This window comes from Lissotriton helveticus, chromosome 5_1 (genome assembly GCF_964261635.1).
Source record: "Lissotriton helveticus chromosome 5_1, aLisHel1.1, whole genome shotgun sequence".
In the NCBI taxonomy this organism is placed as follows: domain Eukaryota; kingdom Metazoa; phylum Chordata; class Amphibia; order Caudata; family Salamandridae; genus Lissotriton; species Lissotriton helveticus.
In genome coordinates, this window is record NC_136065.1 from 1680603065 (window position 1) to 1680618676 (window position 15612).

Genomic DNA, 15612 nt, shown 5'->3' on the forward strand with positions numbered 1-15612 from the left:
ATCTGTCGCTGCCATGCGGGGTACCTCAAGGCTCATCCCCAAGTCCGACACTTTTTAATATCCATGTGTCGGACCTTGCTAAAATCATTCGAGCTCATGGGATGAGCCTTACCTCCTACGCGGACAACACGCAGTTGGTCTTGGCCATTAAAAACGACGGCCACAAAATAGTCGAAGACTTCAAAGAGGGCATGTTGGCTATTGGGGACTGGATGGTCTCCAATTGCCTAAAACTTAATTCCGACAAGACGGAAGTGGTCATCTTTGGACAACTGACTCCAGAGTGGTCCTCTGTCTGGTGGCCCACGTCCCTTGGACCCCCCCTAAACCTGTCAGTAAAGTGAGGAATTTGGGAGTGATCTTCGACAACCGCCTCAATTTTCTCCCTCACGCAATCAAATTGCTTCCTCCGCCTTTCACAAACTAAGACTTATAAAGAAAATCCTTCCCTTCCTCCCCGAAACAGCTGGTAAAACCTTGGTAACATCTCTGGTATTGTCCACTCTGGATTACTGTAATGCTCTGTTCATAAATGCTCAAGTAAGGGTCATTAATAAAATTCAAGTCATCCAGAATTCGGCAGCCAGGCTCCTCAGCAGAATTCCGAAATATCAATCGGTTACAGGAACCATTAGACACCTACACTGGTTATCCATCAGAAATAGGATTAAGTTCAAAACCCTCTGTATTGTGTATAAGGCACTGCACAATCAAGGACCTGCTTTTCTCACGCAAAATCTGATTCCTTACTGTCCCCCTAGATTGTTACGTTCTTCCACTCTAAATGACCTAATGGTTCCCCGTACCAAACTGGTTTCTTGGGGTGACAGAAGGTTCTTGGTATCAGCCCCAAAACTGTGGAACACTTTGCCCCATGCAATAAAAACAAGCCCTTCACTCTGGTCATTTCGCAAACAGTTAAAAAGTTGGCTGTTTAACCAGTAAATTCAGATCCTCTCCTGGGAGTAAATACCTGCAGATATTCCAGCGCCGAGACGCCCATGGGCCTTTGTTCGCGCTTTATAAATATCATTAATAAAATAAATAATAATAATAAATGGCTGAATGGGTTTACATCAAATCACAGAAGGTACCCTTATGAGTCAAATTCTAACTCTTTACCAAACTTGGGCTAATTTATTTCAGCCGTTTTTTCTGCATCAGGCAGTAAGATGTCCTATGAGAATTAACATGGGAAAAATATACTTTTGGGCCCCCCATTTTTCCTTGTCCTCCACTTGACAGATCAGCTGGTAGCATGAAGGAGCAGAGGAGACGATATTTATATACCACCTAGTGGTGGTTGCCACAGGGTAGTTATAGTTAGGCCCACGTTTCTATATGAAATGCATTTTTTGTGCGGTTAATAATTTTGGCCCCGTTTGTTGAACCTCCACAAACTTTCCAAAAAGTGCTACATTTTGACTAGTTTGCGCATGGAAAGTTTAGGAGTGATCCATCAAGCTGGGTCCATGAAAAAGAGGACAAATAAAACAGGTGCACAGGTCCCTTCTCCCCCCCTCTAGTGACACCACTGGTGTTCATACATAGGCACTGGGTATAGAGCGCATGTAAAGAGAAAAACATACAGGATTTTGGAATAGGTCTAGCAGTGTATCACTAATGAACTGGCCAAGATACTGGCCTTGGGTATGCTCGAGCGCATCCACAGTTCATGGGCCAATCCATTTTTACTGGTACCCAAGCAAGGGTCAACGGACTTGCAATTCACCATCGATTACCGAGACATCAACACAAATACCAACTATCCAATAAGCCAATGAGCTAGATGATAGGTTAGGTAAAGCAAAGTGCCTTAGTACTTTGATCTTATCAATGGCTCCTGGCAGATCACCTTTTCCTTGGTTGCCTCAAGAAGACATAGTTCTCCATACCATACTGACAGGGGCCACTATCAGAATGCTTCTGCCACTTTTCAGTGCCTGGGCAACTCTGTGCGTCAGGCAGAGTTGTGTATAACCTACCTGGACAACACATAAAACACCTGGAACAGGTATTATTAAGAGTTCAGGGGGGTACACTGACCATCAAGGCGACCAATTGCCAGGTTGGTCAGACCTTTGCAATCTACCTTTAGCATCAGGTTGGTGGTGGGAAGATTTGGCCCCTGGAGGTTGGACTGGAGCTGTACAGTGGTAGACTTTGGTTTCTTCTACGCAGACTCATGGGTGAGCATTCTTGGGCCAGAATTTAGCAGTCAACTATTGGACTAGCTGACTCAGACAGCCCTCACTTGTAAATGGAAGAGAATATAATGCTTTTTTGATGATTTGTAGGCACATGCAGCAATACTGAAGACACAGTCAGCCCTTCTTTGTATAGACTGGTGTTTCTGTGAAGGGAGTTGGGCAATTTTTTACCCAGCATGATGAGAAGAGGAACGGGCATCCAGTGGCCTTTATCTGCCACAGACTACTCCCTTCAGAGCAGAACGGGGCTGTTATTGAGGGTAATACTTAGCTATTCTGTAAGACCTTTGACGGTTCAGACCATACTTGTTTGGGTGGAAGTTTGTGGTCTAGAAATTCCTCATATGGCTGATGCCAATTAAAGATGAAAACCTCAAGTTGCTCTTGTGCTTCATTTCCCTAAAGGTACTGGACTTTACTGTGGAGAGTAAATTAGGATTGTCACAGGAAAATGCACTCATTGTGTGTGTCAGAGCGTCTACAGCTGGGGAGTAGGTTCAAGCCGTTCTGTTTTGAGAGGGGTGTCTGTTGGAAAGGGAATTTCCCTGCTTGTCTCTTGAGTGCATGCTATCATTTCCTAAGTCACTTTCTCGCTGTAATCTCTTATTTTTTTTAATTTTCCATAGTGAGTGCAACAATTATGTGAGCTCCCTGCAGGGCCTTCATGTAATGTGACCGGAGACACCAGAGGAGTGCTTTGAAGTCAAGGTAGGCACCCAAAGTCTGCCCTCTTCCGGAGAGTGGTACTGTCCTCTGTTACCACGGTTTGTGGTACTGGTGGAGGTAGCCCTATTTTTATGACCGGACAAGACATTTTACTGGTCTCCTCTATAAAACGTTCTACCACTGTACCATGCGTTGTACTTTCGCTTACTTATAGTTGGGATTTGTGTGCATGTGAAAAGGCGGTGTGACTGCTGCTGCAAAGTGCTCCTAATCCAATTGTGCAGTTATGGGAATACTGACTTGAACCCCTGATGAACGTGTTACTTAACTTCAGTAACGATGTATCTGGTAGAGACATAGTCTAGCCCCAGATTCCTTACCTTTGAATATCCCCAGGTGTCAGACTGGATCCGGAAAACTTTCTGCAGCAGCACCTCTGCGCGCCGGGGGCGGTGCCGCACGACTCTGTCCTGACGTCGCCCACAGACGTGACGTCAGCGGAGCCATATATGCCCCCCTGGCACGCTGACATCAGTTTTCGTTGGAGAAACTTATCCGTGCCACAACCCGGAGCCACCACCAAAAAACTGTTAGAATATGGGAACAGTGTGCGAAAATGATGAAATGACATGGAATGGTGAAAAACAGCACCATAAAGGACAGTGCCAGGCACTGTATATTGAAACCAAGTAATGGGAAAGAGAAGAGCACCGCTCTGAAAAGCAACCCCGCAAAAGTGAAGGCCAACCACCCTTGGAGGTAAAATGAAGATGTAAACAACATCATAGCAGACGACAGAAAGTCTGCAACCTTAATGCATAACCGTGAAGGACAACAAGTCCGGAACACAGGAGCTAGGACAATTGACCACAAGACATCACCAGAAAGAGACATTGAAACCCCAATAAGAGATCTATAAAATGTGCCAGAGCCAATAGACTTCAAACCAATGGAGCGCAGGGGTGGTAAGAGACCCCAAGGCGATAGAGAAGGGGAGAGCGTGGGGAGGATAAAAACATGAATAGATCCCACACAGTATAACCCACGTTAGGGTTGCAAAGGATATATGACACATGAGCATACCGTCCAAGCACGAGAAAGGACGGAGTAGAACAATGAAAGCAGAATGAAGCATTCTGTGTTGGAGTGAAGTGAAAATGTCACCCTGCAGATGGGTGAAGCCACCCGGAGGGAGACGAGTGTAGAAAGCCCAACCTGAAAAGGTCCTCGCAGAACGGGGAGGACGGGCGGGCATTAAGGAATCTGCGGCTAGACTATGTCTCTACCAGATACATCGTTATAAGGAATCTGCGGCTAGACTATGTCTCTACCAGATACATCGCTACCGAACGTAAGTAACTCGTTAATCTGATAGAGAGACGTCTAGCCGCAGATTCCTTAACTTAGAATTGATACCAAAGCCATACCCATAGAGGAGGCGGGTCTGCAACTGAACCCCAATAAATTGCAGAGGCAATGTAGCAGTCAACAAGGTGACGACCCACGGTGGGGCCCGCAAGCCAGCGCAGCCACACCAGACCATGAAGCTCAGAAAGAGCAAAAAACATTGGGAGGCAAAGGCACCACAAGCCGTCAAAGGACAGCACGAAAACTGTATATACACCGGGTGAGAGAAAGAAAACATATGCAAGACATGCCGGTGTGAATGGCAAAGTTCATAACCTCGCAAGAAGTCGAAGTGAACCCAGGGTCCGATGGATCCGCAGGATCTGACGTGCGGACCGTAAATGAAACCCAGAGGGAAGACAACTTGTATGACAGTGTCAACACATACCGGTCCAGTATGTACAACAGTGGAAAAAAGCCCTGTGGAATCCTGTACCAGCCAAATACGTGGGACAGTATAGGCAGGATGCCGATCCATGATCAGAAAGTGCCAGTAGTAATAGAAACAGAAGGCATGCCTTCGGAGAGTCGCTCTGTTACCACGCATGTGAAAGGGCTGACGGCAACCAGCAGAAGCCCCCAAAACAGGAGTACTGTAAAAATGATAGTCAAGTGGAAGACTGGATGAAACAGAAGCATACCGTGTGGACGGTCGAACAACACGAAGTAGAACAAGAACCCTTCCATAGGGTTACATGAGCAGCCCAATGCGAGATACGCCATAACAAGCAGGCAACCGGCAAAAAAAAGGGCACCAGGCAAACTGGACACCCACTTAAGAGCTTGTAGGCAAGCAGACTGGGTCACTGACCACAGACACCGAATGAAGAAACGTTGACAGCACGATTTTGCTGTGTGACAGCACAGAGCAGATATAGAATCAAAAGAAATACGCTAAAAAATGAAGCGTCACACAAGAAGACTGGGGTACGCGAAAAGTACCAACAGTCCTGAGGAAGCAGAAGTGGACAGAACAATGTCCAGACCAGTAAGCTACAGCAGCCCCTCGCCCGGGAGGAGCAACGGTCCCCCGCAAGATAGAGGACGAGACGGAGCTAGACACGACAGCGGAAACATTCAGGACCAATTGAATGTTCCAGGGGTCCAAAAAGTGAGTTTCCTTAAGAGAACACTCCCCTTGAGAGTGGTGACAGCAGGAACCCAAGTAGAAGTGTGGAAAACACCTGTGCGTAAAGCAGCAGGGAATGTGTAAAAAACTCCTGTTGAGAAAGTGTCCCGAAAACAAGGGCACAAGGCAAGGTACAGTAGAGAGGTACAGGGCAAAATCGCCACCTTGAAAGACAAGCCCAGTAAGGGCTGAAGTACTAACATTCTATTTACCCCAGCCCTTAAAGGGGAGGGGAGAACCAGCACCACAGAAGTAGAAAAATCAACGCAAACACCCTATGATAGCAATCATACCAGGGTGCATCAACACTAAGAAGCATACCACCAATGGTTGTGTCTTGGCGCAAAAAGAGGATGGGGCGTCAGTGGTGAGAACTGCGCCTGAACTGAACAGAACAAGGCCCTAAGATAGTGACTGGCAAAAGAAGAGTAGCCATCAAGTGACGCTGAAAAACGCCCCCGTGAATACGGGGGAGGTAGAAGCCATACGGTAAAGAACCCATACTGAGGCAGTGAAGGATTTCCAGAGCCAACTGCACCAAAGGTGCAATGGAGCGATGCTAACGTCAGGATCGCAGAAAGGCATAAAAAAGAAGCCCACGGCAAGACTGTGGCGAAAAACTCCATAGGAGCGTACCAAGGCTAAGGCAGCCATTGAATAGCCTATAAATATCCCACATAGTGTAAGTGTCAACCCCTGCGTGAGGGAGTCCTCTTAGGCAAAGCACGCATTCAGAGGTCTGAAAGGAAAGACAGAACCAGCCGTCCAGCTGCATGTAAAGAATACGGAGATGGCGGATCCACCGCCTACACTATCCGGGTGCTACGCAGAGTACCTGGACATGTACGAAATCAGACTAACAAGGCAACATCGCCCACGCAGAATAAAAGAATACTGATAAGGCAAAAAGGGCATGCCGCAAGAGTCACAGCAGCCCTGACATCAGGCGATAGACTGCTGAATCTGCGTGGCTATCAAAAAGGTCAACGCCATTGAAAGGCAGATCCCGAAGAGCATCCCGAACATTGTCCGGGAGACAAATGTCACGCAGCCAAGCATGGCGGCGCAAAGCCACCGACCGAGCAAGAGCTCGTTCCACCGAGTCAGTGGCGTCATGAGAAGAGCAGAGGGAGAATTGCGCCATTCCCCTGCCATCATGCAGAAGGTGGATTAATTCAACCCGCTGGCCTTCTGAAGCAGGGCGGAAGAAGCCTAGGTCGAAGGCAACCTGAACAACTAGGCCCTGAGCCCTAGGGTGAAGGGACAGAGAGCGGATCATTAGGGGCAGGACGGTGTCGACAAGCTATGGCCCGATCAACAGGGTCACCTGAGGAAAGCCTTGCCCATGTGCCCAGCATGATGTCAAACAAGGATTCCCCAAGGGACAGCAAAGGATCCACTTTAACCCTCTCCATATGGAGAAGATCCAACAAAGGATCAGAAGGCAGAGAAAATACAGGGGGCTGAAAACAAAGAATAGCAGCCGCCCTGTGAATAGCCAGTGCATAGGAAGCACTAGCCTCAGCTGCCATGTGGGGAGGTGACAATAACCCATCCATAGAGGATGGCTGGCGACTAACCCGTCCTCTAGACAGCAACAGTAGAGGAGCCGGGGGCTGACCCTGAGTCCATGCCACACAAGGTACCTGCACCATGGGCCGAAATGGCCGCAAATCAGGGGAGTCGCATCGACGTCCGAGGAGTGGGGTGAATATCAACCTCCTGAAATAGAGGAGACATGGACGTCGACGACCTCCAAGGGGGACTCGGGCTGGGCGCCGTCCGACGTCGACCCCATTGCAACATGTGGGGAAAAGGGCATCGAGCCCGGCGCCACCTCAGACGTCGACGCAGGGAGCCGCTCAGGGCTATGCGGAAACTGACGGTGTGGGCTAGAAAGACGACTGGAAGGACCCACTGGGCCGTGTCCAGTCGGCGTCGAATCAGCTCCGGAACCGGAGTTGATGCACACAGCAGGAGCCGAGGACGAATCTGCCGGCGAAGACTCGACATGAGTGCCTTCCACCTCTATAGGCCCAGAAGGCCCCCAGTGAGAGGGGGTGACCCAAAATAAGAGCGGAGTGCTTCAGAATAAGCCTCCATTTGGGCTTGTGTTGCTCTGGCAACCGGAAAGGGGGTACATAGGAGACAACGGCCGGACGCCCGTCCCCGGCAGGGAGCCTGAAGAGAAGGCGCCAGCATCATGGGTAGGGGAGGAAGATCTCCTGGACTTACATTTGTGTTTACCCCCGAATGACGTCTGCGGGAACGACTTCAGGAGTGGGCTCGATCCCGAGAGGGAGAGCGGCAACGCGAAGGTGCAGCACCGGACAGCCATGCGACCAGTAATTTCATCCGACGCTCCCATAAGGACTTTGGTTTGATCCGATGACAATCGTTGCACTTTTTGGAGTCATGGTGCACCCCGAGGCACCACATACAGATGGCGTGCGGGTCCGTCATGAACATCTGACATGCACAGTTCTCATACGCCTTAAAGCCCGAAGGCATCGCACACTGTTCCGGGACGCCGAAGGTGTCAAAAAGACCCAAAAAACAGGTCAAGGAACCGTTGGCTTTCCAGGATCCTCGTTGGGACCACGAAAAAGAAAAAAACTGACGTCAGCGCATCCGGAGGAGCATATATGGCTCCGCAGACGTCACGGCGGAGCCGTGCAGCGCCGCCCCCGGCGCGCAGAGGTGCTGCTGCGTAAAGTTTTCCGGATCCAATCTGACGCCTGGGGATAGTCTAAGTTAAGGAATCTGCAGCTAGACGTCTCTAGCAGATCCTGATCACCAGTACTGTCCTTGCTGAAGTTGCTGCAATGTCTTGAGTCTATGATCCTGGATACCCAAAAAGCCATCAATCTCCAACCGCAAAAGGCAGTGTCAGAAATTAAATAAATTGTGCGGGGAAACTGGTGAAGGGACACCCGTTTTCAGCTGCAGTCCTCTACTGAAGCCCACTCTAGTTTTGGACTCACTGGAGTGTGTACCTGACATCTTGCTCCGATTGCTGCCTTCCTCACTTCACTGCCCCTCTTCCTTTAATTAGTAACAGCTTGTTTGCCAGGATTTGGGTAGGAACACTGTTGCATGTTTGGGTGGTCTGCTGTGCCAACGTTACACACTGGAGAGGTTTTGTAGCATGTTTTGTTCAACCCCATCAAACACTTATCACTCTGAACTGCAGAAAGGAATTTGCAGCAAGTTAACACAACTTACAAACTACCTTTGAAGTGTCTCAATCTGACTGGCAGTGGCATATGTATGTTGTTTTCGGTGCATCATTGCAGTATGTCATTGACAGCCAGGATCTTGCTTGCAAGCCTGCTTTAAATAGTCTCAACTGAATTCAACTGCGACCATTGTGTCACACAATTTGCACACTGTGAATGGGGACAGCACCTGCTATCCATTAAAGGGCATTGGTTATAGGCCTCCACAGTAATATAGCGCTTATGAAGTATAGTAGATCTTGGAATCCTACATCAGCTTTGTTGCAATGGCGACTGAGTATACTTCAGTGGAACATTTCATTTTCAAGACTATGGTATAGAGAGATGGGTGTTAAGGGAGTCATTGATATCATCACCTTCAAAAACACTTAAGAGAACCTGGACACAGAGCTGTAAAGCTAGGTTTCAGAAAACTGAGATCGGACCACTGGAGTTCGACACTTTAAAACTAAACTTGCGACACAAGAGGTAGAAACAGCTCAAAAAAGAAGCATGGACACCAGAGCACTGAGGCAAAGTAATTGGGAATGGAACAGATCCCAGTCAAGTAAGTTGGATCTCTCTGAACCTTGCCCAGATCATTGTGCTGCAACACCTCAGACCCGACCAAGCCCAAGATAGAGAGATAAAGTGATATATATTAAATTAATCTGTGATATAGAGTGAATTAATGCCCAAAAAAGGTTTTTGGGTAGGCTGCAGTTGGTACAGAACGCAGCTGCTAGGATACTGTCAGGTACCCCCAGGTTCAAGCCCACCTTCAATGTGGTGCATCAGCTCCATTGGCTGCCCATAAGAAGCAGAACGAAATTGAAGGCTCTCTGTATTGCCTATAAGGTAATTCACAATGCAGGACCGGAATGCTTTAAGAAAGCTTTCCTGGCTAACACGCCCAGCAGATCCCTTCGCTCAGCAGATCCCAATCTTCTAATCGTCCCTAGAACCAAGAAAGCCAAGTGGGGTGACAGAAGCTTCATAGTTGCCACATCTAAACTGTGAATTCTCTTCCCTTACAGATTAAGGCTAGTCCCACGCTGCTATCAGTTAGAAAACAAATACAAACTTGGCTTTTAAAGCAATAGGCATCCCACCAGCTCTCTGCTTACCTTCCCAGCATATAGCGCTGAGACACCTATGGGTATTTGTGCGCTTTACAAGTTGTTAAAATAAATAAATAAATAGATAAGAGTATTAACCTTTGGTTTGCGGCTTTCCCATGACACCAGTAGGAGAATCTCCACTCAATCCTTTGCTATTCGGGGAAGGACGAGGGAAACATTCAAACTTACCCAAGAACACATCCTCTGCGTCAGCCCTCACGCCCTCAAATCCCCGTCCATTTCGCTCCACCAGCACTTTCAGGACAGCCTTAGCTTCAGGGATCTTCTGGGTAGCCAGCAGCCAACGGGGAGACTCCAAGAAGAGATGAGGGAATCTATGAGAAGGGTGGAGAAGAAAGAAAAGAGGTGTGACAGATTGGAAAGAGGGAAAAGAAGAGAGAAGATAGTCATGTTAAAAGATAATGTGCAGGTAGGGAAGAACACATCCAGGAATGGGTAGAACAGAGGGGTTCACTTAGGAATGTGCAGACAGAGAGGCTATGCCTTATCCAGTCTATTTTGAGACAGAAGAACAGGCATATTTATAAGTGAATGAGAGGGCCTCTTTGAGTCACAGGTTAATTGAGGCCACCTCATTTGGGCAGCAGGGAGAGGGGCTCATCCAGACATGGGCAAGAAAATATCTCGCCTAACCCCTTCACAGCTTCTGTCGGCCAACAGCCGTCGCGAGCGCTACCTCCGTAGTGCTGCGCACGTCCGTTGGCCGACGTGGCCCCGCCCACTTAATTAAACCGCCGCGGAATTCGCACCGTGGTTAATAATGATTGAGGGAGAGGGATTTATGTAGTAAATGGAGGAGGAAAGCAAACACTCCAGACATTACAAATGACAATCCAAGGTAGGACAGAGAGGCTCAGCAAATCACAGGTGGCAGGACCAAGAGAGGCTTATTCAGTCATGAATGTTTCATACCCTCACCAGCTTACTCAGTGAATGGCAATGTATAAAAATGTGGTGATTCCAGTCCTGAGTGATGTGGCTCTTCTAGTTTTCGTAAGAGGGTAGAGGGGCTCATCCAGTGAAGGAGAGAGTAGCTCAAGTAGTCACTGGAAGAGCAGGAGGTTCGTTCAGCGACAGTCGAGAGAGAGAGACACATGAAGCCATCATAAGGAAGACTGGTTCCTACAGTCATAGATTTAGACAGGGAATTATCCAGTCCTAGACCTGAAGTGTGTCCTAAACCAGATATGGAGTGTTATAGGTCTGATCAGTGTTGGGTTGATGAAATTAGCTCATCCAGAAATGTTGGGAAGACAGTTCATTAGCCACTGAGGGGGGAATAGGTGCTCACCCAGTCACAGGAGGGACTCATAGTGCCATGGTTCGTTCACCCAGAAATTAAAATGGAAGATAGTCTTACCCATACAGTAGAAATACTGCCAGCGGTGCAGTGATCACAGCCTGCAGCACCCTCCAGTCCTTGCAACCTACAGCCAGTCCAAGCAACAGGAACTGCCCAGCAATCATGACCAAAGCTGCCCCCACGGTGACAGTGAGGCGTTGGCTTGGACGGCAGAGTTCCAGCCCTAAGAACAGAGAGGAAACAATGGGGCTGAAGGAGTTGTAGAAAACAAAGGGAATAGCTACTCCCTAGTTATGCCCTTTCTTAAGGGAAGCAAAACAAACTCACACAAGAAACTTCTCTGAGGGGAGATACTAACCAAGAAATAGGTGCCAAGTAGTGCATCCTGGGTGCTATTAGGACTCTTATCACAGAGTCCTAAATAAAGCCAGGAAGTAAAGCTTACAATGGCCATAAACTGGTGTGGAGGTACTACTCAAGCCTGCATTAAAGCACCAGGAAAAGCCCCTCCAACTGGGTGCTAAATTACATTTTTGCCTCTTTTAGAGACATTACAGCAAAATACTCTTCAAGATGTAACGTTTATATTAGGCATTTATTACCAGAAACCACCCATTGCATAGCGTATGGACCGGCAGGGTCTAACCAGAGTGCTAGTATAAGATAGAAGCTTTAAGGTATTTACGGGCAGAACTTGCATGTGTATAGATACACAAGTGCCTTTAAAGTCTGAAATGGTCCTTTATGAAATCCATTAACTGTGAGAAAATAACAACTGTGACATGTTCCAGAAACCATGAAATGCTCTTTGTAAGACAACATTGGTGCATGAAATGCTGCCTTTAAAAGTCATTAACAGCCAAGCAATTCTACCTATGAAAGATATTAACAGGCAAAAACTACCCCTGATTGGGCCTGGTAGCAAGGAAATAATCTTGCTATGGGAAAGGGATGAACACAATGAGTTTAGTTATTTCTTTTTTGCTCTTTTTCGTAATTCTTTTAAGCTCAGAGCAGGAAGAATTTCCTGCAGAAGTAATACCTTCGATGTGATAAAAGGATAGGGTCTTAATGTAGGGTTGGCTGAAATGTAGGCAACAAACCTTATTAAATAGTTTAACTACCTTATTAAATAGTTTCACTACCTTATTAAATAGTTTCACTACATCTGGAAAGTTGAGGGAAAACAGGTAGTGACGGATAATTCAAATGAGGAAGTGTAGGTCTGAAGGCAGTTCCAGGACCCTGAAAAAGGGTAAGAGCAGACAGTGGCTTGAGTGTGAGAATTAAGAGCATCAAAGACAGGGACTAGGTAGGTTGGAACATAAGGAACTGGCAAGAAGGACCATTTGTGTGAGTCAGGGTCAGCCAAGTAATAACTTGTCTGTGAAGGATAATATGGAGCAAAAACTTCCCTCAGGTGTTATTATTGAGCAGAAACTTCATCTGGATAGAGGTCAAACCTGAGTACGCTTTTCCCCCAGGTAGCACTGTCCATAATTGAGTGCTCTTAGTCTACAGACAGTAAGGTACCTGTTGGCTCCAACTTACGGATGACGTAGAGTGAGAGGTAGACTCCAGCCAGCATGGTGCCAAGGAAGAACCTCGTCAGGATGAACATGGCAGGCGAGGTAGCTAGTGCACACAGTGTCCCGCACAGCACCGCCAGGACAAGCGAAAGGAAAAAGGTTTGACGCCTCCCAAACCTAGATAGTGTGAAAAGGAGTAGGAAGTGGAGGGAGAAAGGAAGAAATGTAAATAAAACAGAGCATGAGGGAGAGGAATGTTCAACATTCTGATATCCGAGCACTGCAGCACTCAAGACATGTTCCCTTCTACAAACATGACCATACTGGAGCAATTTATGCCTGGCACCTCAGATATCAGGGCCAAGATGGTTTGATGGATATCATCCACAGAAAGAGCCAGTGGTTACCTCTACCACAAAACACAGCAGCAGCCCAAACACGAGCAAGGAAAGGAGTGACACTAGAACCAAAACAGATGATTTTGCAGTATAAAACAACTATTGTTACTGATATTTGAATATATGCGTCCTGGATTCAAGAGACCTTTTACTATTGTCAGAGAAGATTTTGAGAGCCAAAAGCAGAAACTACCCAAGAAAGTTGACTGAAGAACTAAACAATGGTTAAAACATATTCCAGAACACTTTTTCTAAAGTAATCAAAAATAGAAGTGCTATGTATTATACTGATGCCACTGTTAAGATGACCATGCTTATGATAAACGAGGTAAAAGAAAGAGGCAAAGGGGGGACCACCAACTTAATTCCCTGCTTCCAAAGTCAAGAGGAACAGCGTCCTCCAGGTCTCCTGAGGCAACATTTAGACAATGGTGTCGTGGGTAACTAAAAGATTTGATCACTTTCTGATCACTAACGACTGGAGCCTTTTGGGAAACTACTGCTATCTTATTGAGGGTGTGCTTCTTTTGGGTAGGGCCTGTGAAGGGTCAAACTGTTCTAATAGTACCCAGGGAAATTAAGTGATCAGTTGCTTAAAGTAACCTTAGTCAGGCATGTGGTTGGAACAAGGAGGATTAAATAGTAAGGCAAGATATTTACAAAACTGAAAATGTCTGTTTAAGCTGCTTGATTGCAACCTTCTAGCAATCCAGACAGGGTACATCCCTTAGCATTTCTAGTACTAGGACACCCTTTACATAATGAAGGGATTGACACAGCCAATACCTACGACGTGAGAAGATCCCAAAAGAAAGCGGAGTGTCATTTTTGCGTTCTGATGGATATCTAGAAGATTTAGATTCAAGCTTCACATTATGTCTATGTAAATGATTTATAGAGCGCGACTGTAACTCGGAGGAGTGTCCTGGCGCTGTAGCAAAGGAGCCGTCAGCAGAAAAAGAGAAGAGAGTGCATCTAGGTGCAAGAAAAGAGCCAAGTCAGAGGTAATCTCCATTTTTACCACTTTCCACTTCCTAGACCACATTCCTGTTCATGAGTGAAGGAAGCACCAATCGGAGTGGTCCTTTTCTAGAGCAATGAGCAGCATAAATGTTATACCTATACAGCAGACACTCTCTCTCATTGTTACACAGTCTTTCTTATCCAACAGCGGCCTCCCTCTCTCTTACCGGTCAGCAGAGAATCCCAAGATGAGGAATCCGGCCAGAAACCCAATGATAAAGCACACCTCCTCTAAAGGGGCCTTCCAGTACTGGCTGCATACCAGATTCCACTGTTGCAAAAACACATAAGGGTGTTAATATGAGTTAGTGTTACATGTCAACATTTCACCAGCTCTACAGTAGCAGCCAGGGCAATTGTAACGTACAGTCAAAATATTACAACACAATAAGAGCGTGTGGTCAGTTAATGGAGGAGAGGATAGTCTGTTTGCAATGTGTCAGTCACAATAATTTAAAGGACTGTAGTCCTCACCTACCCTCTGGTGGTATACTTTATCATCAGGCCCCTCGTTATATAACTCAAGTGTGGTGTTGGTGAATTTTACAACCTTTAAGGGAGGGGAGCTCATGAGGTGTTCAAAGCTTTGTAAAAGTTAAAACCATCATAAGAAGAAACACAATTTTGTGTTCATTCTGTGTGGTCATTATTAAGGAGTAGTAGTATGCATCCTATGGCAAAAAGTAAAGGTGGACTCACAAGATTTGAATTACTGACTGCTATGCAGTGTTAAAAGTGCAGAAAGACGGCCTAACTGCTGGATGGCCTGTTGCTAAATATAACAAAGGAAGCCAAAAAGGGTCTTTTATGGTCTCTAAACTGATGGCGGAGGACCTACCTTCTATTTTTATGCCGCTAGGCCACAGGGCTGTCCGAGAACCAGAGGAAACACTTGGCTCAAGCCCGATCAGGCTATAAGGAAGAGTATGCGGCCCGTGCAGTAGCAGTGGCGTCATTCACGTCCCAATGTAAACTGGGTTGAAGGATATCTAGTCCCATTGTATGCCTGATGCCGTAATGTTTATAGAAGCCTTGGTGAGGGACATTTTGAATCGTACTCTGAAGACCTTGTTATATCTCCTAATAGAGCAGTGAGTAGGTTTGTCTGTTAGAGACATCTAGCCGCAGATTCCTTAACTTAGAATATCCCCAGGCGTCAGACTGGATCCGGAAAAAGTTTTGCAGCAGCAACTCTGCGCGCGGGGGGATGGCGCCAAATGACCCCACCCGGACGTCGTTTACGGACGTGACGTCAGCAAGTTCATACAAGTCTCTCACAGCGCGCTGACGTCAGTTTTCCTTCTTTTCCGTGTGCAACGTGGATCCGGAGTGAGCGATTCCTCTGGCCTGTTTTCAGGCCTCCTTTTCGACGCTTCGCGTAGAGAACAGTGTGCGATGCCTTCTGGCTTTAAAACCTGCAATTCCTGTTCGCAGCACATGTCCACGACGGACCCACATCTTATTTGTATGTGGTGTCTGGGCGAGCACCATGAAGCTTCTATCGACACGGCTGTCCGGGTCGGAGTAGTCTCGTCACCTTGCCTCTTCGTCCATGGCAGTTCCTTCTACTGTCCGGTTCAGCCATCG

At 47.0% G+C, this 15612-nt stretch overlaps 1 protein-coding gene across 2 annotated transcripts in view; it reads right to left on the bottom strand.

Annotated features, from left to right (window-relative positions):
- The window catches only part of SLC22A17 (solute carrier family 22 member 17), a 100664-nt gene that overhangs the window by 62083 nt on the left and 22969 nt on the right, over window positions 1-15612 (bottom strand). For both annotated transcript variants that reach the window (XM_078644914.1, XM_078644915.1), the window contains exons 3-6: window positions 14193-14296; window positions 12627-12781; window positions 11133-11298; window positions 9941-10086 (exon numbers count right to left, since the gene is read on the bottom strand). In XM_078644914.1, coding sequence (XP_078501040.1) covers window positions 9941-10086; window positions 11133-11298; window positions 12627-12781; window positions 14193-14296 — 571 coding nt within the window. The remainder of the gene's footprint in view (window positions 1-9940; window positions 10087-11132; window positions 11299-12626; window positions 12782-14192; window positions 14297-15612) is intronic.